Source organism: Alternaria ventricosa (assembly GCF_023758065.1).
Source record: "Alternaria ventricosa strain BMP 2768 chromosome Unknown scaffold_16, whole genome shotgun sequence".
In the NCBI taxonomy this organism is placed as follows: Eukaryota; Fungi; Ascomycota; class Dothideomycetes; order Pleosporales; family Pleosporaceae; genus Alternaria; species Alternaria ventricosa.
Genome location: NW_026055696.1, coordinates 238,759 through 263,034, shown reverse-complemented (window position 1 = coordinate 263,034; position 24,276 = coordinate 238,759). Strand labels below are relative to the sequence as shown.

At 48.0% G+C, this 24,276-nt stretch overlaps 11 protein-coding genes across 11 annotated transcripts; 5 read left to right on the top strand and 6 right to left on the bottom strand.

Moving 5' to 3' along the window:
• Nucleotides 1–274: 274 nt before the first annotated feature.
• On the bottom strand, nt 275–1,268 carry J4E93_008274 (uncharacterized protein; the record flags this gene model as incomplete). The annotated part of the gene is given in 2 exon segments (XM_049346176.1): nt 275–1,213; nt 1,233–1,268. The coding sequence occupies 2 exon segments, from the start codon at nt 1,266–1,268 to the stop codon at nt 275–277; spliced, it is 975 nt and encodes a 324-aa protein (XP_049196577.1).
• Nucleotides 1,269–1,982: 714 nt separating this feature from the next.
• Nucleotides 1,983–3,742, top strand: J4E93_008273 (uncharacterized protein; the record flags this gene model as incomplete). The annotated part of the gene is made up of 2 exons (XM_049346175.1): nt 1,983–1,987; nt 2,035–3,742. The coding sequence occupies 2 exons, from the start codon at nt 1,983–1,985 to the stop codon at nt 3,740–3,742; spliced, it is 1,713 nt and encodes a 570-aa protein (XP_049196576.1).
• Nucleotides 3,743–9,605: 5,863 nt separating this feature from the next.
• On the top strand, nt 9,606–11,406 carry J4E93_008272 (uncharacterized protein; the record flags this gene model as incomplete). Its single annotated transcript, XM_049346174.1, has 5 exons — nt 9,606–9,924; nt 9,978–10,121; nt 10,169–10,911; nt 10,970–11,100; nt 11,151–11,406. The coding sequence occupies 5 exons, from the start codon at nt 9,606–9,608 to the stop codon at nt 11,404–11,406; spliced, it is 1,593 nt and encodes a 530-aa protein (XP_049196575.1).
• A 370-nt stretch (nt 11,407–11,776) lies between these two features.
• On the bottom strand, nt 11,777–12,981 carry J4E93_008271 (uncharacterized protein; the record flags this gene model as incomplete). Its single annotated transcript, XM_049346173.1, has 3 exons — nt 11,777–11,884; nt 11,934–12,673; nt 12,720–12,981. The coding sequence occupies 3 exons, from the start codon at nt 12,979–12,981 to the stop codon at nt 11,777–11,779; spliced, it is 1,110 nt and encodes a 369-aa protein (XP_049196574.1).
• A 483-nt stretch (nt 12,982–13,464) lies between these two features.
• J4E93_008270 (uncharacterized protein) lies at nt 13,465–14,751 on the top strand (the record flags this gene model as incomplete). The annotated part of the gene is made up of 2 exons (XM_049346172.1): nt 13,465–13,473; nt 13,927–14,751. 2 exons carry the CDS (start codon nt 13,465–13,467, stop codon nt 14,749–14,751), a joined length of 834 nt encoding a protein of 277 aa, XP_049196573.1.
• A 214-nt stretch (nt 14,752–14,965) lies between these two features.
• Nucleotides 14,966–16,927, bottom strand: J4E93_008269 (uncharacterized protein; the record flags this gene model as incomplete). Its single annotated transcript, XM_049346171.1, has 2 exons — nt 14,966–16,656; nt 16,789–16,927. The coding sequence occupies 2 exons, from the start codon at nt 16,925–16,927 to the stop codon at nt 14,966–14,968; spliced, it is 1,830 nt and encodes a 609-aa protein (XP_049196572.1).
• A 578-nt stretch (nt 16,928–17,505) lies between these two features.
• J4E93_008268 (uncharacterized protein) lies at nt 17,506–18,957 on the bottom strand (the record flags this gene model as incomplete). Its single annotated transcript, XM_049346170.1, has 3 exons — nt 17,506–17,690; nt 17,740–18,823; nt 18,874–18,957. The coding sequence occupies 3 exons, from the start codon at nt 18,955–18,957 to the stop codon at nt 17,506–17,508; spliced, it is 1,353 nt and encodes a 450-aa protein (XP_049196571.1).
• A 610-nt stretch (nt 18,958–19,567) lies between these two features.
• Nucleotides 19,568–20,264, top strand: J4E93_008267 (uncharacterized protein; the record flags this gene model as incomplete). Its single annotated transcript, XM_049346169.1, has 3 exons — nt 19,568–19,678; nt 19,728–19,833; nt 19,888–20,264. The coding sequence occupies 3 exons, from the start codon at nt 19,568–19,570 to the stop codon at nt 20,262–20,264; spliced, it is 594 nt and encodes a 197-aa protein (XP_049196570.1).
• Nucleotides 20,265–20,390: 126 nt separating this feature from the next.
• J4E93_008266 (uncharacterized protein) lies at nt 20,391–20,813 on the bottom strand (the record flags this gene model as incomplete). The annotated part of the gene is made up of 3 exons (XM_049346168.1): nt 20,391–20,419; nt 20,473–20,725; nt 20,775–20,813. 3 exons carry the CDS (start codon nt 20,811–20,813, stop codon nt 20,391–20,393), a joined length of 321 nt encoding a protein of 106 aa, XP_049196569.1.
• Nucleotides 20,814–20,970: 157 nt separating this feature from the next.
• On the top strand, nt 20,971–22,311 carry J4E93_008265 (uncharacterized protein; the record flags this gene model as incomplete). Its single annotated transcript, XM_049346167.1, has 1 exon — nt 20,971–22,311. One exon carries the CDS (start codon nt 20,971–20,973, stop codon nt 22,309–22,311), a length of 1,341 nt encoding a protein of 446 aa, XP_049196568.1.
• Nucleotides 22,312–22,817: 506 nt separating this feature from the next.
• Nucleotides 22,818–24,174, bottom strand: J4E93_008264 (uncharacterized protein; the record flags this gene model as incomplete). The annotated part of the gene is made up of 2 exons (XM_049346166.1): nt 22,818–23,014; nt 23,076–24,174. 2 exons carry the CDS (start codon nt 24,172–24,174, stop codon nt 22,818–22,820), a joined length of 1,296 nt encoding a protein of 431 aa, XP_049196567.1.
• Nucleotides 24,175–24,276: the final 102 nt, after the last annotated feature.

Genomic DNA, 24,276 nt, shown 5'->3' with positions numbered 1-24,276 from the left:
TGTGATTATGCATTCGCTGCCGGAATAGATAGCGATCATCTTAAGCATGCGATCCGATCCTGTTCACTTTCGTCTTCAAGTGGATGATCTCCTCTGGCAACACCTTGGCCATAGCAACTACACTCGGCGCTGAAATACACTTCGATTCATGAAAGTTCTACACACATACTGCAACGCAAAGTCGTCAAACTAGTGCGTATGAATCCTTCCTTCGTATGCAGGCATGCCTGCATATCGTAAGTCTACAGTTCGGTCTTTAATCTCACGTACCTACTCACTTATTCGCAAGCATTGACTCAGGCGATGACTTGCCCTCTGAAGCGATGTCGCGGATGAGTTCGCGCACCTCATCGTCGTTCATTCGTTCCACTCCCAACAGCGCGTTGTCGTCCAATTGCTCCCAGCGTGGTGCGGGGACTGTTCCCGCAGACCATCGAATCATGTCGCCGATAACCTCCAAGTCGACCTTTCCCGCCATCATAGCCTCAGTCGCGCCCTTGAGCTTCGAATCCATGTCTTGGTTCGACTCGTCCCAGCCATCGCTACCCAGAGCCTCCTTCGCCAGGCCCACCATCTGCTTTTGACTCTTGATCACGTTGGAGATGTAGAAAGAGCGGTTCTCGGTATGCTCGGCCTTCTTTAGTACGTTGGCGACAGCAGTACTGATCGAAGAAAGCATCGTCCAAGGAAGCGGGTTCGTGCCGTCGTTCATGTATCGGGCCTTCTTGCTGCGAATGTCGATGTTGATGAAGCCAGTTCGCAAGTTCCAGTCAAGGAAAGCTCCATTCGATATGGTAGTCCACGTGATTTTGCCTTCAGCAGCGAGTTGCTTGATCTGCTTGAAAGCCTGGTTCTTCCCATGGTGGATGAGTGGCGATCTGGCTACGGGGTCCTCAGGGTCGACACTGAACTCACCCATCACTATGCGATATACTCCCGCGGAAACAGCAGCTTCGATGATTCGTCCCTGGAGGGTGGGATCAGGACCAGATGTCGCATCCACGATAGCATCCTGACCGCGAAGAGCTTCAGCGATTGCAGAGACCGAGTTGGTGTCAACGACTTCGACGGACACACCAGAGGGGAACGTTTGCCCTCCCTTCCGAGCAATCACCGTGACAGTGAAGTTGGCTTCGAGTAGACCGTTCAGGATGGCGGACCCCAGGACACCCGTCGCCTGCGCAATCTCAGTAAGCAACTCCTCATTCTCGTGCTTAAAGTTGTGAACTTACACCAGCAAGTGCAACATTAGTGATCTTGCTGGACATGGCTACTGTGCTTATTGTTGATCTCAAGGAGCATGTGAGGTGATAATGTTGGTGTGCGATGCAGTGATGTTTGCGTGAATGAGTCCGCTGTTTTAATGGTCAAATGATAGGTTGCGACAATGATTATATACATGTGGTCACCTTCGAAGACGGACTGGACTCAACCAGGTACATCGAGGCACTTAGCCCACGGTCTTTCGTCCGGACTGCACAGCAAACTATCAACAGCCAAGGGTTGTCGGCCAAAGCTCAGTCAGCATCTCCTCCGCGTCGCGAAGATTAGTATATAGCGCCCATGCTGCACCGGGCCAGCGCATTCTTTACATCCGTTCCGTCTCGCCTCTTTCCGCCCCACTTACCCGGAAATATACTGCGTCATCGAAGATCTGAGTTGCGAAAAATTAAGGTGCTATCTCGGGCATGAAACCTAGCGTAGAAACGCGGGGTCTAAAAAGTCCCCGAGATGTTTGTCAGGTAAACGCCGTCTAAGTGAAGCTAGGCCTCGGCAGAAGCGCGAACATTGGCGGAGAACAAGCACAATACAGTTTATGGCAAGGTGGGGATTGTTCTTTTCGCAATAGGTACAAAAGGGTCATGAGGTGCTGACTTGTGTAGAGTAACCATTGCGTAGTGATCACCAGTACGGCAACCGACAAAACTCTACATTACTTTCGGAGTCCGGAATACCGCAAGCTCGCGGCACTACGCCCAACGATGGAGTAAGCTTCTCCTTCCTTTCTTTAGTAGTCAATGCTAACCAGGGCAGGAACAACCATATCTCGAGAGAAGATGATTCGTACTACGACCTTGGCGAATACAGACGTGAAGCCCTGACGACATCTCACGAAGCGCAAACATGGTTCGCTCGTGGTCTTGTATGGTGCTACTCGTTCAACCATGAAGCAGCCGCGCAGTGTTTCGAGGCGGCCACTGTGCATGATGCGAGTTGCGCATTAGCTTATTGGGGTATTGCATACGCCGTTGGTCCCAACTACAACAAATCATGGCGTATGTTCACACCGGAAGATCGCACAAGGTCCATCGAAAAGATACTGCATGCCTTGTCGCAAGCCAATAAAGTCGCAGCCACTGCCTCGCCTGTGGAGAAAGCACTCATCACGGCTCTCAACGCTCGCTTCCCAACGAGTAACACAGATGTTCCAGACGACTTATCGGCATTCAATTATGCCTACGCCAAAGCCATGCGCTCAGTCTACGAAGAGTACAGGGAAGATCTCGATGTGATCGCACTATTCGCCGATGCCGTCATGTGCACTCGTCCGCGTCAGCTCTGGGACCTCAACACCGGAAAGACTACAGGCACAGACGTGGACGAGGCGAGAGCCGCTCTAGAGAAAGGCTTGGCACGTTCCGATGGTCTCAAACACCCAGGTCTGTGTCATCTGTACATCCACATGATGGAGATGTCGCCTTTCCCCGAAGTGGCTTTGCCCGCGGCTGACAGTCTGCGACGACTTGTACCTGATGGCTCTCATATGCAACACATGGCCACACACATCGACACAGCCTGTGGCGACTACCGTCGCTCTGTCGATTCGAACTTTGACGCTATACGTGCGGATGACAAACACTTCGGGAGTGGGGCCAAAGCAGCCCTCATCTACAACGCGTATCGATCGCATAACATCCACGCTATGGCCTACTCTGCCATGATGTCTGGTCGGTCTCGGGACGCTCTCTATGCTGCGACACGGATGTCTGAAGTCTTGACTCTGGAGTTCATGTCAATCAAAACGCCACGAATGGTAGACTGGACCGAGTGGCAACTCGTGACGCTGCCTCACGTATTGATTAGATTTGGTCGCTGGGAGGAAATTCTCGAGCTACCGGAGCCAGTAGATCCGGTTCTACTCTGCGTCTACAAAGCGACAATTCATTATGCCAAAGGGATTGCTTTCGCAGTACTTGGGAGGATCGAAGAGGCACACCAGGCAAGAGACGCTTTCGAGAAGACCCGTCAGTCCGTACCGGGGGACCGTATGTACAGTCCCTCGTCCGCAGCGGCACCAATCCTAGCTGTAGCATCGGCCATGCTGGAGGGCGAGTTGGAGTATCGCAAGGGCAATCACTCTCAGGCATTCTCCGTCTTACGACACGGCATCAAGTTGGAGGATAATCTGGCCTACGCCGATCCGCCACTCTGGATGCAGCCCGTTCGCCACGCTCTGAGCGCACTCCTTCTCGAGCAAGGCCAGTCTAAGGAAGCCGAACTGCTTTATCTAGAGGACTTGGGATATAGTGATAGCCAGCCTCGTCGGAAAGCGCGCATAAACAACGTCTGGGGACTGCATGGCCTTTATGAATGTTTCGTGCGAAACGGGAAGCAGGAAAAGGCCAAGAGCATACGCCTCCAGCGTGACATTGCCGTGGCCTCCGCTGACGTTCCCATCAAGTCTTCATGTTTCTGTCGACTGTCAGCGTCAAGCAGTAAGCAAAGCTGTCATTCTATCTAGGTAGTGGCTTGCCAATTTGGATGAGTAGATAATGCCGTTTCCGTTCCTTTCGTCGATGAATCTATGGCGTGGCGCTGTCAACATCAAAGTTCGGTTCTCAATTGCTTGGCAGGCGTGAAACATATGCAAATACTACTCTATGATATTTATGATCACAACGTAAGACTTCATGCATGATTGATGACACAGATAAATTACAAAGGGTAGCATTCCAAGAGACTTTCTTCACAGGGATTGAATCCGACCCCGTCGTCTATCTTCGAAAATCACTTCCCATCCAAGAACTGCAGCTCCTCGGCTGTGGAAGTGCGGCCCAACACTTCGTTACGCTGCGGGAAGCGCCCAAACCGGCGAAGAGCGTCCAGCTTGCTATCACAGATGCTCGTGATAACACCTTTCAGCTTCCCAAAATCACTCCTTCGTTTGAGAAGCACAGCGCGCTGCTGGGCAAACTCACCGTCCGATCCCTCGACATCCCTCTCTAGCAGCCTCTCATAGTCACAGAACATGTCAAAGTGTGCTTTTTGTAACATTTCCGCTACTTCCAGGCTTTCACAATGTTCCATCGGCATATAGAACCAGAATCTGTATGCCAGTCGAAAACGAACTTCTGGGTCCATTGAAACTCCAGAGTCAATTGCTTCGGAAGCCACTGCCAAAGCTAAGCTGTCGAAAAAGGTGTAGGCTACACGAGCTTGAGCACCCCGGAAGCAGTTTCTTGGCAGTTGGTCAAGCAGTATGATCAGACTGATCCAATGCATAGGCTTGTATGGCTTCGCTGCTGCTACGATGTCCGCTCCAGTTGGCTCTACAACCTGGATGAGTTTGAGCAATCCGCCAAACTTATCCCTAGGGGTAGGTAAGTTTTTGTTCGCATAAGGTATCAAGAATAAGCTGAGTACTTACATGCATTCTTGGTCGTACGCGTCGTTCTGTGAGAACCATGGTGCCGAGTCCTCGATGCTAGGACTGATGATGTGGTCGGGGTCTTGGAGATGCCGAAACCAAAAGGTTGAGATCTCATCAAGTTTAGCATGCGACAGCGTGCTTTCGAGAAACATCTGCGACATAGTTGCAAGCTGATGGCTGCAAGAGCTGTGAAGTGGTCTGACCGTATGGAGGTGTCTGGGGTGGTAAGGCAATGTAGGTCTTCTCAACGCAGTCACGTACTAAACGCAGTCCAGGCTCTATGGCACCACGCGTGATGCCAAGCTGATATGTCAATACAAGTCGACTACATTCATCCACTGCTGCAAAACTCGTCCGAAGTTTCAACATGTCACCTGAGCTGCTATCGGTGTTCGCTGCGGACTTAACCATCTTCTAAGGACATGTTCAGTTCTAGTCGGCCCGATTGCCGGCACCGCTAAGACGAACGTACATCCGTCCCGTTCAGCTTAATGCATACGCTACATTGCCATTTCTGGCGTCAATTGACAGATATGGTAACACTAAATCTTCGACTACGGGTGTTGCCGCTCCCGACTTCGTAAGCAGACTGTCCTAACGTCAACTTGTTGACTCGCAAGCTCTACACTGCGACCAGAGACCCCGGGTTTACCACCAGAGGACGAAAAGCTACATCACGCGCGGTTCATCGAATGAGGCACGCTCGCCTCATCAGTAATCGCGACCCACTGTGTCTGGTGGGCGTTAGTCAAGGTTTGCGCGAACGAGGAGAAAGTTCGTCCGCTTCATCGACGCGAGGCGGAGGGTACCATGAAAGCATGCTGGAGAAAGTGGCTATGCGTGAGAAGTGCTGTGAGGTCAGAATGCGTGGAATAGACGCAGTAGTGGCAGTACTGCGTGCTGGCTCGGTATATAGATCGTTGCAATGACATCCTTTGTGCCTGCCACATCTCTTCTCAATCACTTACTTATACTCTAAGAATTGTAATCTCTCTTATTTAATAAAGAGTACCTTTGCGTATATAGTAGTTATGTAATTTAGAAATTATAAGTAGCTTATCTTACTCTATATTATTATTTATTAGCAAACTAATTCTACAGCGCAAACTAGTCTAAAAAGAGTAAGGTCTATTACTAGTACACAAAAAGACATATTTCTAAAAAGGTTAAAATCTTACGTTTAGAGGTGTAGACGTTAGATAGGCTAAGGCTTAGGTCTTTAGCGCTACTACCTCTAGCGTAGTTAAAGCTTTTAAAATTTAGAGTAGTAAGGTAACTATTTTATAAATACTAACGTCTACCTATACTATAGTAAAGAGAATTATAATATAATTATATATTCTTAATAGCTTATAACTAACTAAGCTATAGATTGCAAAGTAATAAAATACTAAAATCTTAGCTTATAAAATTATGCTTCTATATATATACTTTCTATTCTCTACCTTTATTTTTATTTTATAGCTTATAGTAAAATTAGAGATCTAAAGACTTATTAAAGATATAAATAGTAGCTTAAATCTAATACTAAAAGCTATACTAGTATACTAAATAAGCTCTTAACTGCGTTACTACTCTTTTATAAGTTCTTTTAGCGTTAGTAAGTCTATCTAAAGCTAATCTTATTACTAGTTATATTACCTCTATTAATTACATTCTTATACTACGTTACTTATTAAAGCTTCTATAGACTGCTCTAAGACTACTACTAAAAAGAAAGCTCTTAGTTAGGCTGTTCTAGTAATTATTATATAGACTATTATTAAAGCTATTATAGAAGCTATTATTAGAGCTCTTAAAGCTTACTTTACTTATCTTATATTATATTTTAAGACTGCTAAAACTATTACTACTATTAATACTATTAATACTATTAAGATTATTATGCTACTACTATAAAGGCTCTTAATATATAGACTAAGACTTTTTATAATTCTTTATTATAGCTAAGCCTTTAAGTAACTTACTAGTAATATATAGAAGTTCTTTTATAAGCTATACCTACTTTAAAAAGAGTAATAAAATAGTTATTATATTACTAGCGTTACTCTTTTTACTTAAAGTAATTTATTAATTATTTACGCTATCTATACCTATAACTTTATATATAAGCTTAGGCTATAGACAGCTCTACTTATAAAAATAAAAGTAGCTATTATATACTAGCGTAAGGCGTTTATTAGAATTCTTAGCTAAAGTAGTAATAAATAGACTAAAAGAGATAAAGCGTTTAAAGCCTACCTCTAGTGTAATAATACTATTAAATAGATAGTAGCTGTATTAGTATTCTACTATTATAGTTGCCTTTAAGAACTAAGAGAGTAGTTATCTTTATTAGCTTAAGTTGTGTTATATTAATAGCTAAAGATTAAATGCGGTAAGGCGTTAATATACTAATATAGGCGTTACTTAATATAAAGTTTCTCTTCTTAGTAAGGCCTTAAAAGTGATATATTATTAGTCTATATAGAAGCCTTAGTGCTAATAGTAATATACACTAAATGTATTAAAATCTTAAAATCTCTTAGTAGTTCTAGAACGCAAGCTAAGCGTCTTTTAACGTCTTTTTACTAAACAGAGTCTACAAAATTAGGCACAAGGTACTAATCTATATTATTATAGTACTATAGATAAAATAAAAAAGAACTAGAATATTAAATTATATATACTATAGTAAGTTAATAGTTAAGAAATATATAATACATACTTTAGCGTTTTTATTACTTTTATAACTTATACTATATAGTATCTTATACCTAATTTTATAGACTCTATTTAGTAAAAAGATATTAAAAGACGCCTAGCTTTTAAAGTTATTCTAGAACTACTAGAAGATTTTAAAATTTTAATACATTTAGTATATATTACTATTAGCACTAAGGCTTCTATATAAACTAATAATATATTACTTTTAAGGCCTTACTAAGAAGAGAAACTTTTAGATATTAAGTAACACCTATATTAGTATATTAATACTTTACTACATTTAATCTTTAGCTATTAATATAATATAACTTAAAACGCTAAGTAGCTAATAAAGATAACTACTCTCTTAGTTCTTAAGAGTAACTATAATAGTAGAACGCTAACATAGCTACTATCTATTTAATAGTATTATTATACTAAAGGTAAGCCTTAAATACTTTATTCTCTTTAGTTTATTTATTACTACTTTAGCTAAGAATTCTAATAAACGCCTTACGCTAGTATATAATAGCTACCTTTATCTTTATAAGTAGAGCTATCTATAGCCTAAGCTTATATATAAAGTTATAAGTATAAATAGTATAGATAATTAATAGATTACTCTAAGTAGAAAAAGTAATACTAATAATATAATAACTATTTTATTACTCTTTTTAGAGTAAGTATAGCCTATAAAAGAACTTCTATATATTACTAGTAAGTTACTTAAAGGCTTAGCTATAATAAAGAACTATAAAAAGTCTTAGTCTATATATTAGAAGCTTTTATAGTAGTAGTATAATAATCTTAATAGTATTAATAGTATTAATAGTAGTAATAGTTTTAGTAGTCTTAAAACATAATATAAGATAAGTAAAGTAAGCTTTAAGAGCTCTAATAATAGTCTTTATAATAGCCTTAATAATAGTCTATATAATAATTACTAAAACAGCTTAACTAAGAGCTTTCTTTTTAGTAGTAGTCTTAGAGTAGTCTATAGAAGCTTTAATAAGTAACATAGTATAAGAATATAATTAATATAGGTGTAGAGATAGAGAGGCAATATAACTAGTAATAAGATTAGCTTTAGGTAGACTTACTAACACTAGAAGAACTTATAAAAGAGGTGTTAGCAACGCAGTTAAAAGCTTATTTAGTATGCTAATAAGTCTTTAGATCTCTAATTTTACTATAAGCTATAAAATAAGAATAGAGATAGAGAATAGAAAGTGTATATATAGAAGCATAATTTTGTAAGCTAAGATTTTAGTATTTTATTACTTTATAATCTATAGCTTAGTTAGTTATAAGCTATTAAGAATATATAATTATATTATAATTCTTCTTACTATAGTATAAGTAGATATTAGTATTTATAGAATAGTTGCTTTACTACTTTAAATTTTAAAAGCTTTAACTACGCTAAAGGTAGTAGCGCTAAAAACTTAAGCCTTAGCCTACTTAACGCCTATACCTCTAAACGTAAGATTTTAACTTTTTTAGAAATACGTCTTTTTATATACTAGTAATAGACCTTACTCTTTTTAGACTAGTTTACGCTGTAGAATTAGTTTACTAATAAACTTATACTATAGCTACTAATATTTTTTTTATTAATATTATAGGCGTTAAGATTAGTTTTTAAAGAACGCCTATACCTATAAATAATATCTTAGCTACCTCTACCTCTTTTAATTTACTTAATATTAATAAAGTAGCTAGTATATTATAAGCTAACTTTTCTACACTTATCTCTACTATTACTTAGCTTATTATTTTTATTATTACTTTACTTATAGCTTTACTTATTAGTTAAAATACTACTTATTAGTAAAAAAATAGTATATACTTCTTTTAGGTGTAAAGTATATAAAAGTACTATTAACTTAGAATTTAGCTAACTATATAAGTCTTACTTATATAGTATAACTAAAAGTAAACTTTAAAAGATAAGTAGTAAATAATTTACTTTACTATCTTTTATAAGCTAGCTTTATACTAATACTATAAAAGTATAAGTACTTTAGTAGTATCTACTTCTAGCTTAGAATATAAGTAAAACGTATTAATAATATTATTTATAGTTATAGCTTAAAAGTATTAATAGAGTAAAAGTTTAAAAATAGTAGTAGCTATTAAGTAATAGAATCTATATTTAGGCAAATGTGTGTCTTATGTGTATCTTATGTAGGCCAAACGCGAAGGAACGACCGCACTTACTTGTACTACCACTCTCGATCAGCTTTCTTATCCAATGACCCAGAACAAAATGCTAGCAACTCGAACATTCTCAGCTTTGGTGGTGGGCCTACTGTTATCTGGCTCATTGGCTTTACGAACACGTCAGTCCGAGGTACCTACAGACCTTGTACAGCGTGGTCTCGCAGCCATTGGCATCAATCCCAACACCTCCGACGTGCGCAATGTGAGGATCAGTGGCTCTCAATTCCGCACCAAGTCTATCATCACAACGATAGCTCTTGATGGCATGGACCAAACAGTTGTGCCATACGGTAGCCAGACGATCACGTATTCGTACGAGACAGGCAGTCTGAAGCAGCGCATTGATAAGGTTTCTGGCTTAGGGAGTATGTTCTCCCTCTCGTTGCTCTTCGATGAGAAACTGACTTTGATGTCCTAGCTCTTTGGATGTTTGCTCGACCAGAACTCGAACCTATGGACTACTCCGTAGTGGTACAGGGTGGTGATGACGCCTTTGCTGCTGTCGTCAGTGGCAGCTATTCGCTTTTCAACCCAACGGCCGCTCCAGAGGGTTATTTAGATGGTACTACGACCTCTGGGATATTGGTATCAAACTCTGACGATCAGCAGGATATCTCGCGGCGTACATGATCTCTGACGGTCAAAAGTGGGATCCGTTGCTGCTCAGCAAGATATCTGCAAACGACTCCACCCTCCGTTTCGAGCCGGTAGAAGGGGGCTTACTACTCCCAGCAGGTTGGTCATCACCTATCTTCCTTGTCACAACCTTTCTAACCAAATTCTTAGTGTTTGACCAAGCATTGAACGTGTCAATCATCTTCAACCCCGACACCTACCTACCCTTCGCTATCCGCACATACGAAGACCATCCCTTCTACGGTCTCTCGACGAATGATCTCCGGGTATACGACTACACCTCCGTTGACGGCCTCATGATACCCCGTCGTTACAAGACCATGTACAACAACGAGCGCTTGATAACCGACTTCCTCGCAGACGACATATCCGTCAACGTTGAAGTCGAGCCATCATTCTTCGATGTCGTAGCCGAACGCGGTGAACTGAGTACACCCGTTGTTGACCCCGCCTTGACTGCTGAGATCGGCGAGAAGTACGCCAACTACCTCTGGTTTGGGCGCAATAACTACACCATCGAAGAATTTGATGCGCAGCAACCATACGCAGATCTACCTGGAGTCTGGGTTGTTCGACCGCCAGGTGTAGCCTCGTATCGCCAGATCCTGCTCGAGACGGACACCTTCGTTGCTGTTCTAGATGCTCCGGCTGAGATTGTGGCGGTCTTGCTGGAATGGGTTAGAATTAATATCGGAAAGCCAGTGGCGCAGGTGTGGGTAAGTCGGTCATCTCATCATTTCCACCACGTAGATAGGCTTTGCTAACATGGTCAAGCCTACCCATCATCACCACGACCACGCTTTCGGCGTCAAGGGCTATGTCGAGAATGGAGCAGTAGTCGTAGCTCCAAAGATGGCTCAGTCGTATTATGCTGATATCCCCGGCGTCAGCTTCGAGACCTTCGAGTACGTTAGTATACGTGCGTGTTACCCGACGAAGCGCTAACGTATCCCAGACGCGGAGCGCCTTACATCCTCGAGACCAGTGGTTTCCGGGCCGCCTTCATCCATGTTGAAGGCAGCATTCATGCCCAAGACCATAGCGTCGCCGTCATCATACCAGCTTGCTCCACCGAGGATAGCACTGTCGTTGTGTTTGACGCCGATCACGTTGTCCAAGCTCAGCTCATGTCAACGCACAACGACCACAACGAGTTGAGTCAACTGGTCAACGCTATGGTGAAGCACCGTGTAGCGAAGTCTGCACTGTAAGTTGCCAACTTACGCTTCCAAAAGGCGATCACTAATTCTGGATATATAGTCTAGTGCCCATCCATGGTGAGATGGGAAACATGACTGATATCTATGATGGAATTGGTTACTTGTTTCCCAACTACACACCACTCGACTTTGAATACCGTGGCGGCAACTGCACCATTTGAGGCCGATAGAACAAAATATGATGCTTGTGACTTGCAAGATGGCTTACACTGCCGGACTTTCATGTTGATGGTATATGCACAGAACCATTAGTAATGTATGGATCGCGTGCCGGGTGTCGCACCGCTGCACGGGATGTTTTGTCTAGCGTACTCAGCCGCGCTCTGCGCCAAGTTACGTAACCATCTAATATTTCTTGTCTTCAATCTACCAATCTTGGATCCTTTCTATTTCTGTCGTTCATTCTCTCACTCATATGCGTTATCTCTTCATCGGCGTTGCTTTCAATTTTCTGCGATCTTTGATCCAACTATAAATGCGTCAGCAACGGACTGCGATAGAGTTATCAGAATACTCACCCAATGTACCGCCGCCGTCGCTCCAAAGAAAGCAAAGACGACAACGATCATCGCGATATACCCCTTCTTCCAATACGGCGCATCGCTTGCTGGGTAGAGTGCAATACCCCAGAATGTGTACAAGATAGACTGCACCATACTCATAATGTACAGCGTGACCGACCGAGAAGCGTCATCACCACTGCGTTGAGAGATCACGCTAGCCCATCCGTACAGAATGGGGTTGACGATGTACGAGGTACCGGCCAAGTAGAACGCGAAAAACGTTCCAGCGGTCGAAAGATTGGGTATCAATAACAGGACTGCGACCAACAGCTGTAAAACACCGGCTAGTAAGACCATGGGTATGCGACGATTAGTCATGTCGATTACGTAGCCCGCTCCGACGTTCGACACGATAGATACGGCTTGAATACCTAACGGGTAGGTCGTAGTGGCATACGAAGAGAACTTCTCGCTGTTTGCTTTCATCCAGAGCAAGAATAGACCTTGCAGAACGATCGCTTCCAAAGCACAGGCTACCACAGAGTAGAGAGTGAATATGTATACGTCCGGTTTGGCTAGCAGTCTCTTAACAAGGGATTTGAGACTGATGTCATGGCTCCAATCTTTCTTCGGTGGCAGGCGGTCTATCGCTAGCTGTATCTCCTCCTTGCTGAGATAGGGGGCGTCTGTCGATTCTGGCAAGTTAGGAAAGAACATGAGTCCAAAGATGCCGAAGGGGATTCCCATTGCACCATCTGAAAGCGATTAGTAGCGATGATTAACTCCAAGAGATGGACGTACTGATAATGAATACCCATTGCCATCCTTGAAGCGAAGTCTGTCCATGCAGACTCTCGTTCATCGCGGTCATCATCACACCAGCGAACATACTGCCAATCTGCCCAATAGCCGTGAAGATGGCTGTTCGCTTGGCAATTTCCAAGGGCTTGTACCAGCTACCAAGGATGTAGATAGTGCCGCTATAGAGACTTGACTCAAAGAAGCCCTGGAAGAATCGAACTACGCATAGCTGGGCGTAGGTCTTGCATACTGCAGAGCACATGGTTAGGCCGGACCACACTAGCAGTGTGAACGGCAGCCAAAACCGCGGTGCGACTTTTTGGAGAATGAGGGCATGGGGTATTTGACCAACACAGCTGCCCGCAGTAAACATGGCAAGCAGAATGCTGTATTGGTCGCCCTCGAGTCCGAGAGACTCCTTCAATCCAGATACGTAGGCATTGGCGAAAGCGCTGCGATCAAGATAGTTGAAGAAGTATGCAGCGCAGCAATACACCTGGAGGACCATTAACTGCCGTCATGTCAAAGGCATTTTCTTCCCACCAGTATAAAGCAGTCTGCGGTTGATTAGATGCGCAACGTGGGGATCTGACGGGTGGTTCCGACGTACCGAGCTTGCGAACCAGTCGCCTTTCGAGATCTACCATGTTGTCTAAGCGTGTGTAACCAGACCGATCATGATGAGAGCGAAGCATAGCTATTGCATCCATCTGAACTCATGCAGGGACGACGCGATGTGGAGGTCATGGTGACGGTACCTTGCTGGCCACAAACGAGCCAATCATATGGCCGATTTTGCTAAGCATGAGCAAGTATCCGTTATCGTAAGAGAGGGTCCTGCGGCAGCCAAGTCGCAAGATTTCGGGGGCGAATATCGTGACCCGTCGATCACGCTTGCCAGGAATGGACTCAGGGTTACTAGCTTTGTTGTGGCGCAGCTACGGGCGGGATCTCGTGATGGCTACCTTCACTTGCGCGATGATTAGGCACCACAACCACGACAATGCGCACAGACTCGACGGCCCGATATGAGGCTACGGGAGAGTCGCACTCACCAGATCGCATTGAACAACCAATATCTACATCCGCACTGAACAAGCAAGATCTACATCAACTCTCCGTATCACCAGCCCGAACCATAGCCAAGCCTCGGTCTGAGTCAAGGACGCGCTTTACTCTCCGCCGATACAACCCATCACCCAGGTAGCTACATACCACCTTCAACATGGCCTTCAAAATGGCCTTCAACAAGCCCCCCTCTCCACACATCATCCCCCCCACAGCCCCCCACACCCACACCATAATCTTCCTCCACGGCCGCGGCAGCACCGCCGCAACCTTCTGCTCCGAGCTCTTCGAAAGCGAAGACACTTCTGTGCGAAAGTTCACCGACATCTTCCCCGGTATAAAATGGGTCTTCCCCGCCGCCCCATCAACCTACGCAGTCGTCGACCGAGAAGTAATCCCGCAATGGTTCGACATGACATCCGTGCAACGGCCCCACCAAGACGCCGATTCACAGAAAGAAGAGCTATGGCAGAGCGTCGCGCAGATTCTTGAGGTACTTGAGGAAGAGATGAAGCCTGTGGGATTGCGGAATGTGATTATAGCGGGGATGAGTCAGGGGTGTGCTACTGGTATTTTTACTTTGGTCACTTCTGGTATCCGTGTTGGAGGATTCATGGGACTGTGTGGGTGGTTGCCTCTAACAGAAGAGCTATCTGAACTCATGGGTGTGCCTGGACGGGAGCGGGGTGTGTTTGAGATGCCGTTGCTTTTGCAGCATTGCAAGGACGACGAGGTCGTACCCTGGAGGAATGGGGAGAAGCTTAGGAAGAAACTGGAAGAGTGGGGTGGGGGAGTGGAGTGGAAGTGCTTTGAGGAGGGTGGCCATTGGCTTAATGAACCTGGAGGTATGGATGGGTTGGTGGAGTTTATTCGGGCGGTTATGAGGGCTTCGCCGATTCCTATACCTGTTAAAGAGGAGAAGAAAGAAGAGGCGAAGCCGAAATTCCAAAGCAGGGATTGGTAGAGCGGTGTAGACTTCTAGGAGGCAAGTGTTGGATGTTTCCCTCTGGGGGTGCACGGCTGAGGGAGGACTTCATTGTAGATGTTGTTTCATATCCATATATGGCTTGAATGTACCTTGGAATGGAGATTGCACTCCTACAACCTCTCACTAGGTGCCTTGCCCTTCATCGTATTCATCGTCCTGCGTCTCCCCTCCACACATCCAGAGAACATGTCTACAGCAAAGTCTTCCCACTTCTCAAAGCCTCCAAATCACCCATAGTAAACCTCACATACCGATCCTCACCCGGCTTCATCCACATAACCACATCATCACCGCCACCCACAACCTTAGTGCCAAACTTGTCAATCTCCATGCCCTCTGCCCGCAGCGGCGCCTTATTCTGCTTCTGGTTATCCGTATTACTCGCTTCCTTGACCAAGCGCAAGAAGATCGGTACTGCGTATCTCGGCAATTTACTCCTCGAGTACTCCAATAGTGCTTTCCAGTCAAACGTCTCGGGGCTGACGCCATCGGCAAGCCGGAGAGCGACGCAGCCAGCGCGACCGTCGTGCCCAGGGACAAGTGTACCGTATACGATGGCCTCGCCCACACCGGGGTATTGTCCGAGAACTTCTGCTACCTCAGCTGTAGATACGTTCTCGCTCTTCCATCGGAATGTATCGCCCAGTCGGTCAAGGAAGAACCAGCGCCCATCGTCATCCCGTCTGAGCGCATCACCAGATCGGTAGAACAGATCGCCCTTCTTGAACACGTTCCTCTCGAACTTCTTTGCCGTTGCCTTTGGATTGTTATGGTACCCAGCGAATGCTTCTTCACTCGGTACAGCGACCAAGATCTCGCCACCCTCGTTATACGAATTGCGCTTCACGAATCCGGTCTTGGGGTCTCGGAGTAGCTCTCCAGTTTCCGGGTCGATGGGAACAGGTATGTATACGTCGTGAAGAAGTCGTCTGATGATAGCACCGTGCTGCGCTACTGTCGTTGCCGTGAAGGGTCCTTTGCTGTGAACCACCATACCAAGAACGCCTTCTGTCGAGTTGAAGAATTCTATTACTTCAGGGACGTTGAAGCGCTCTTTGAATCGGTTCCAGACATCGGGTCGCATGCCGTTGCCGTACATGGCGCGTAATCGGTGGTCTCGCTCCCGTGGATGTGGTGGCGCCATGAGCAGATATCGCGCTGCTTCGCCGACGTAAACGAAAAGGGTAGACTTAGAGTCGTGGATGTCGTCCCAGAATGTGCTGACGGAGAACTTTCGTCCTATTGCCACGCTAACGCCACCTGAAAGCGCTGATAGCACAGATAGACCACCTGTACCGTGGAATAGCGGCATGCAGCAATACCATCGGTCTCCGTTTGGCCCGGCTTTCTGGTCAAAGGCAAGGGTTTGCGGATTTCCTCGTTCGTGGAAACGGTTTACCATGAACTTTCCTCCTTTTGGTAGACCCGTCGTTCCTGATGTGTACAAGAGACATGTCGGATCGGAACCCTTGACGTTCTCTCTGTACTGATCGCCGGGTACTTGGGTGCTGTGCTGCTGAACCTTGCTAGTCAGGTCTCGATCGACCCTGAAAGCTGTGACACCCAACTCTTCCACTGTCGTCCTCACACCCTCAAATCGTTCTTGACACCCCTCTTCTTCGTCAACAAGGACAACTTTCACATCCGCGACTTTAAGACAATGCACCAGTCCTTCTCCTTTGAGGTTGTAGTTAAGATGGGCAGGCGCGGCACCGATAGAAAACAGACCCAACCAGATGACCACAAAGTCTGCGCTGTTCATCATGTAAGTAGCCACCATATCGCCCGGCTTTACGCCTTGGGAGAGAAAGAAGTGTCCCCATTGGACGGCGCCATCGTGAACTTGTTGCCATGTGTACGTTTTCTCCCGCGACCAGATGGCTAGGTTGTTGCTGTAAAGTGGAACGTGAGTCGCGAAAGCGTACCAAGGGGATAGCCTCTTAGTTTTCTCTATGTTGATTTAGCTCCAAACTGCGTCTCGAGGTAAGTAAAGGTATCGCTGGGGCTACATACCGAGTTGCTCATAGTAACTAGCTGCGTTCTTCTTGAACCTCAGTCCTCTCAGGTCTTGTGCAATGTGGTATTTCGCGTTGACGTATGCTGCGAGCCCGGAAATAGCTGCTACAGATGCAGCAGCCGCTGTTGCATCCATCTTGACTGATCTCGGTCTCGGATTCCTCTTTCGGGTAAATGGTGGACGTGGGTGTGAGAGAGGCACTGGGAGTGAAAAGCTTCAATTCAAGGAGGAAACGCAATGGCCCGGCGTGATCGTCTTCCACAGTTGCCGTTTGTCGGTCCTACTGCTAGCTGAGTTCGGAGCTAATAAGTTACCGAGGTCGAGTCAGTTTAGTGGGTCTTGCGAGACGCGTAGTGAGTGCGGGGGTGACCTAGCGCGTCGGACATCTGTACAGCGATTGCTTGTCTTTCGGGGAAAGCTTTGCGACGCGTGGAGCGAGGTTTGACTTATGACGGTGTGTTTGCTGTGGCAGAGGCTTGTGGCTGAGACGGCTACAGATCGCGGTCAATGTACCAGCGATAACCACGATGGTATCAGGATGGGGGTACCCTTGCATACGGATGACAACTATATTTCCTTTCTTATCTGAGAAATGTATATGCTAACCTATGGGTGTCATTCGACGCAGCCATACAACGGCTCGAAATCTCTCGATCGCAAAACGCGTCTTCCTAATGTCTTGAACATGTATTTGGCACAACACGGCCTTTGTCCTATTTGACTGCCTTCTTCTCCTTCTTGCCAATGTTCTCCGTGCCCGGTGGCACCTTGAGTCCTCCAAACACCAATGCGCCGACTCCGACCATGCCGGCAGCTCCGGTCGCATATGCCGTCTCGCGGCCCGCCCACCAGTAGAGCGTGCAGAAGATGAGGGGCCCGAGGGAACGTCCGATTTGACCTGACATATGTTAGCGGATGGTCCGATGGAGATGGGAGTCTTGGCTTACCGAAGCTCCGATGGTTCCCCAGCTTGTTGCCTCGCTCATCAGCGCTCGCCTCAAATGATGAGAGACTGTTGAGGCCGGTAACGACCGTCGCGCTTGTTACTGCAAGAAGCGCGGCGGCTCCGTATAATGCGCCTTGCGTCTGGACCCTTCCAAGCATGATGAACGCGATTGTGCAGCTTACCACTCCCATTTGGACCACCTTGAGAGGATGCATCCGCCGCACTACGGATCCTTGGAGGAGGGATGCGACCAACCCAATGAAACCAAGCAATCGGCCAGAGTCCTTGGCCTGGTAGGAGAAGAGGTCGTATGTCATGAAAGGTAGTGAGAACTCCATGCCGCTGAAGAACAGAATGAAGGTAAAGTGCGTAGCGTTGAGTAGGAAGTGCGAGTTCGTTCGGCCGCGAGGTTTCGGTGCTTCGCTGCCTTTCGCATGCCCGTTCGTGGTACCGTTCTCAGCCTTGCTCGCCGATGGCAGCGTCTCTGGGAGGCTGATGTAGAGGTAGATGGTCTCCGAGACGATTAAGAACAGAGAGAAGCCCGCTGCCATCGCGAACGGGTTCTTGTCCATGACCTGCAGTGTGGACAGGTATGCGCCCAGCGCCGGCCCGAAGGTGAAAGCGATGCTGAAGCACACGCCCACAAGCGCCATGGTCGAACCTCTCTGGCTGTCGTCGCTGATGTCGGTCGCGATAGCCATAGCAAGCTGCACGTTGCCCTCGCTCAGCCCACCCACCACACGACTGGCAAGGAAGGTGCGGAAGTCGGTCGCTGCAACCCAGAGCGCAACGCTGAAGATATTGCCTACCATGGACCACAGAAGAGCTGTGCGCCTGCCATATTTGTCTGAAAGTGTTCCGATGAAAGGAGACGCGACTGCCTGGCACAGCGAGAAGAGCGATCCGAGTGCGCCGCCGAGCAGGACTATGTCGTAGCGGGAGTTGATGGGTTTCGCGAACGAGTTCTTGTACGCATTGAGGCCGGCGAGGATCTTGGAGAGAATCGTGTTCGGGTCTCCGGTTTCATGGTTGCGGTAGAATTCGATGAGTTTGGGGAACAGCGGGAGAATGAATGTAAAGGATATCTGTCAGGGTCAGCCCACGCGAGCGGTTACACGCGACGGGGATGACGTACCAAGTCTAGCAGCAGCGAGATGAACAGCACCTTCAACACCCTCTTCCGCAGTGCCGGCGGTACTGGAGATGTTTCTGAGCCCATGTCGAAGATGTGCGATGGTTATCCAGCCCAGTCGCAAGAACCCCGAAGCAGCGAATGGAGATGTGGACACAAGTAATCGGCGGCAGCTGTCTGGTTAAAAGCAGCACAGCAGCGAACGAATAGAGGGGAAAGGGTCTAGTTCAGCTTGGACTGCAGACCCTCATCTAATGATACACTAGAAATAGAACAAGTCGCGAATTGTGGTCATTGGTGGCAAGCGCCGAAGTGTATTCGGGTCATGACGAAGTTTGGCCGTACGCGGGTGGCTCTGTTCGTGAAACAGGTGGAACAGGTGGGCACGAACCACATACTTGAAACACCACAAGAAAGTATCTGAGGCAGCCACGGCACCGACGCCCACATGGACAGAGTCATTGTACTCCCATGTTGCGAAAAGGAGATGTGGCTTCTGTGAGCGCGCCGCAGGATGAGCAATTATGGCAGGCGCGGATGCGACGCTCGAGTAGACAAGCCGAGGCAATGTGGAGCTTCACGTCGATCATCCATCCCCAGCATCACCCGACTAAGCCGATAGCGTACGTGTAGACGGCGAGCCTTCCGACATTCCAAATGGTCTACCAAAGATACTCGTAACATTCTACATTGTTCCATGCTCACCATGGGCAATCCGGAGGCAGATCGGCTAAAGGCCATGGCAGCCGTACAGGCCATGTTCGAGAAGTACAAGCTACTTGCAGCTCGTAGACCCAAGAACCACGTCGTATGGAAGCATCCATATCATTTAAGAAGCTACTATTAATCATGACCAGGACTTTGACCGGGAGGTCATGCTGAATCTGGAGCTTGTGGATGCCACTCTCGATGGCACCGTTACCTACGAATTCTTCATTGCGCCCAACCTTTCCAACCTGAACAGTATGTGACTAGGTGAAATCGTATCACTTGCTACGTATGGCTGAAATGCGGCAGATGTCATGCACGGAGGTGCTGCTGGAGTCATATTCGACATGTCAACGACGACAGCACTTTGTCCCCTGGCCCGGCCTGGCTTCTGGGAATTTATGGGCGGTGTCACACGAACCCTTAACATCTCCTATCTCAAGGCTGTGCCAATCAACACCAGAGTGCGGCTCAACAGCAAAGTAGTGAGTATCGGAAAGCAGATGGCCATGATCCGAGGCGACATGACCAGTCTGGACGGAAAGATCACATATTGTACCGTGGAGCACCACAAGGTGAACGCACCCGTGATCAAAGAGCATCTAGATGTAAAGACGGCATGGGACGAGGAGTTTGCCAGAGAATGGAAAGCGAAGGGACTAGAAGACGTGAAGAGTAAAATATGATGAACTTGCCCAGACCAAACGCCGAGACATAAATTTTGTACACTTGCTTCGTAGCATGCTGTGACATCATCAAGAGTCTTTGCTCTATCGTGAATGTCGCCAAGAGGGGTATCAAGTAACACCCGCCTATTTCCTCTTGTTGAACTTCTTTGATTCTGCAATGGGTCAGCATCATCTGTAAACCCCGTCTTAGAGACATGATGCTTACCAGCAGCAGTCCTCTTCTTCTTGGGCGCGCCCTTTCCTCTTGACTTTGCAACATTCAGGTGCTCTAACCAGTCTTCCTCCTCTTCATCGATGATCTGGTGTTCGGGGTAGAGGCTTCGCAATTGACTGATTGTTCCTATCCGCGGCGGGTAGTAGGAAGCGATGGCGGGACCCTTGAGGCGCTGGTGCAGGATGCGCGATCCGAGACGGATGCGTTCGGGGTTGTATGTGGTGTTGAAGACTTTGCATTGGACCTGCACACGTCAGTGAGATATACGGAGACGCCTCAGCAAGACTACACACCCTCATCAGGTCCAAGACCCTCTGCCGTGGGACCGCCATTGTGCCTGCGATGCGGGTCTGCGGCGTTGCGGCGATATCTGAAATGTCGCGGAGGTGCCCTTGGCGCTCCCGACTAGCGCGACTGAGCCTCTTACAGCTTTCGAGGGACCAAACTGTCACCAAGCACACGCCCAAAGACTAACCACCATTCCTGGCTATGGCGTCGCAAAAACGTGGCGGGGGCTTCAATCACTATGGCCGCGACCAACAGCACAAGAGGCACCAGCCTCAGCCTCAGCATCGCAACGGCGCGAATCACAGTTCACATCCACCGCAGCCTGAGCTCTCCTCCAAGGACATGCAGACTGGACTAACGGCTCTGCTGGACAGATTTGTCGCAGAAGAGGCGACTGTCGGGGCAGACAAAGATATCCTCCATCACGCGCACGAGCTCCGTCGCCTACTTTGCGCCCGGAACAACCCAATCTCTGCCAGAGCGAAGCGCGAGCTCGATGAGAAACGGCCTGACAAAGCAGTCAAAGTCGCCATACCCGATTACGTCGAGCGCAAAGTACGCGCCGCCCAGGACTTGCCTCCCCTGCCGCCTATCAAAGAACCCCATCTGCACGAAGCCGTCTTCACGCATCGATCCGCCATCTTCGACCCTAGTATCCCCGGTTCCACGCTCGGCGGGGACCTCAGTCTAGACTACGAGCGACTCGAACTCCTCGGAGACGCCTACATCGAACTCATTGCCTCCCGCGCCCTCTACAACCGCTTTCCACACGTCGACGTCCCAGACCTCTGCACCTGGCGCGAACGACTAGTCGAGAACTCTGCGTTGAGCAAGTTCTCCAACGCCTACGGTTTCCCAGACCGACTGAAGCACCGTTCCCAGTGGGATAAGAACTCCAAGCAATACCAGAAAGTCGTCGCCGACATCGTCGAAGCCTACGTCGCAGCAATCGTGCTATCCGACCCAGAGAACGGATTCGAGACTGCAGAGACATGGCTGACTGAGCTCTGGGCACCACAACTTCTTGGCTTCAAGGAGAAGATCATCGAGAACCCTCAAGCCAGAGACCAGCTCAACAAGCTTGTTCTCGGCAAAGGCGTCAAGCTCATCGCCAAAGAGGAGAAACCCATGACCTACGACTCGAACAGCGTACAGTGCTACCACATCGGCATCTACCTCACCGGCTGGGGCTACGAAAACGAATGGCTCGGCAGCGGCGATGGACAGAACAAGGTGCAGGCTGGTGTTGCGGCGGCCGCAGATGCCCTGAAGCGGAACAGCCCGGTACTGCAGGATGCTATGCGGCAGAAAGACGAGCTGCGAGCGGTGCGCTTGAAGGAACAAGAAGAGAAGGAGAAGACTGCAGGAGGCACTGAACCGCAGAACACCCTCAACACTGAAGCGTCAAATGGTAAAGTGTCAGACGATAAGGATGCTACACAGAAGAAGCGGAAAAAGGAAGATGACGATGCATCACATGAAAAGAAGAAGCATAAGAAAGAAAAGAAGCACAAGGCTACGACTGACAATGGTAGCTCCTGACCGCGTCGTGCCACCACGACTGCCGACACCCTTGCTCTCGGGTCGTGACTCGTTGAGGGCGGATGTTCACGTAGCTAATCCATGATGTCTTCCCGTGTAGGCGATGGCTAGGTAGGTAGGTAGGTAGCCATCAAGACATATTCTCTTCGCTCGATGCTCTCGTTTTGATCTCGAGCATCCAGGGCCTGTCCTCCATCACAATGATTCAAAACTCGACGCGGATAAGTAACTCGGCCTGCTAAAGTCTTGTCCCCGTCACGATCATCTATAGGCAAAATTGCTGCACATCAGCATAATGTATGCCTGGATCCCTCTATAGCAAATCTAGACCATGCATACTTAGACGAAGAGATTTGGATACCCAGTAGCATACATCGAATGCAAAGATCCAATTCCCATCACTCACTATGTTCATTTCTGATGTAACGCATTCCACGCGTCCAGCTTTTACGTCCTAAGTCCTTGGTATGCCTGCCCTAAACGCCATTTTCCGCCCAATATTCTCCCTACTTCTTCAGCGCTCGCCCAGCAATGTCCTTGCGATACTGCATGCCCTCAAAGTGTATGCACTCGACGCCCTTGTAAGCCTTCGCAACAGCTTCCTCTAGTGTGGGCGCCGTAGCCGTCGAGGCGATGACACGGCCACCAGCAGTCTTGAGCGTGTTATCCGAGAAAGAGGTTCCAGCGTGGAAGAGGACGACATCTGTAGCGCATTAGCTTCACGGAATGTTACATCTATGGAAAAGAGAAGAAAGGAGACTCACCCTCAGGAACATCATCCAACCTCATAACCGTGCCCTTCGCATAGCTCCCTGGGTAACCGCCTGCGGCTACAACAACCGTTGCCGCGCTCTTACTCGACACCTTAACTTCCACACCCTCCAACCGCCCCTCCGCACACGCCGCCATAACCTCCGCCAAATCCCCTTCCATAAGCGCCAACAGGCTCTGCGTCTCTGGGTCTCCAAACCGGACGTTGTATTCCAGCACCTTCGCCCCGTTCTTCGTCATCATCAGCCCCGTGAAGAGGACGCCTCTAAACTCGTAGCCCTCGGCGCGCATGCCGTCAACGGTGGGTTGAAGGATCTCTTTGTCGACGCGCGAGAGTACGTCTGCGGGTGCGATGCGTGTGGGCGCGTATGTTCCCATGCCACCTGTGTTGGGGCCTTGGTCGTTGTCGAAGATACGTTTGTGGTCTTGTGCCGGTGGGAGGGATTTGATTGTGCGGCCGTCGCTGAAGGTTAGGATGGATAGCTCGTCGCCTTCTAGGAACTCTTCGATTACGACTTCATCGCCTGCGGTACCGAATTCGCGGGTGAGCATTATGTCTTTGAGGGCGGCGTGGGCTTCTTCTTTGGTTTGCGGGATGATGACGCCTTTTCCTGCTGCGAGACCTGAGGCTTTGATCACGACGTTGTGGGAGATGGAGTCGAGATACGCTTTTGCGTCGTCGTATTTGCTGAAGTTCTCGTAGGCGGCGGTGGGGATGTTGTGCCGTTTCATGAAGTCTTTGCTGAAGGTCTTGCTGCCTTCCATGCGCGCGGCGGCTGCGCTGGGGCCGAAGGCTTTGATGCTTGGGAGGCCATTGTCGCGGAAGTAGTCGACGATGCCGGCGACGAGGGGTGCCTCGGGCCCGGGTATCAATAGGTTGATGTTCTTTTCTTTGGAGAAGGTGACGAGGCCGGCGAAGTCGCTGTCTTTTACGGTGGTTACGTTGGTGACTTTGTCGGAGAGGGTTGCGGTGCCGCCGTTACCGGGGCAGACGTAGATGTGCTCGATCGAGGGCGATTGCAGGAGTTTCCAGGCGATGGCGTGTTCGCGGCCGCCATTGCCGACTAGGAGAACGCGGAGAGATTCAGACATGGTGTGCGAGATGTGTACAATGGCTTGTTGCGGCGTGAGGGTGTTTGCGCCTGGAAATTTTTGGGAGCGCATGCCCCGCCGTGGGGTAGCATGCAGGGATCT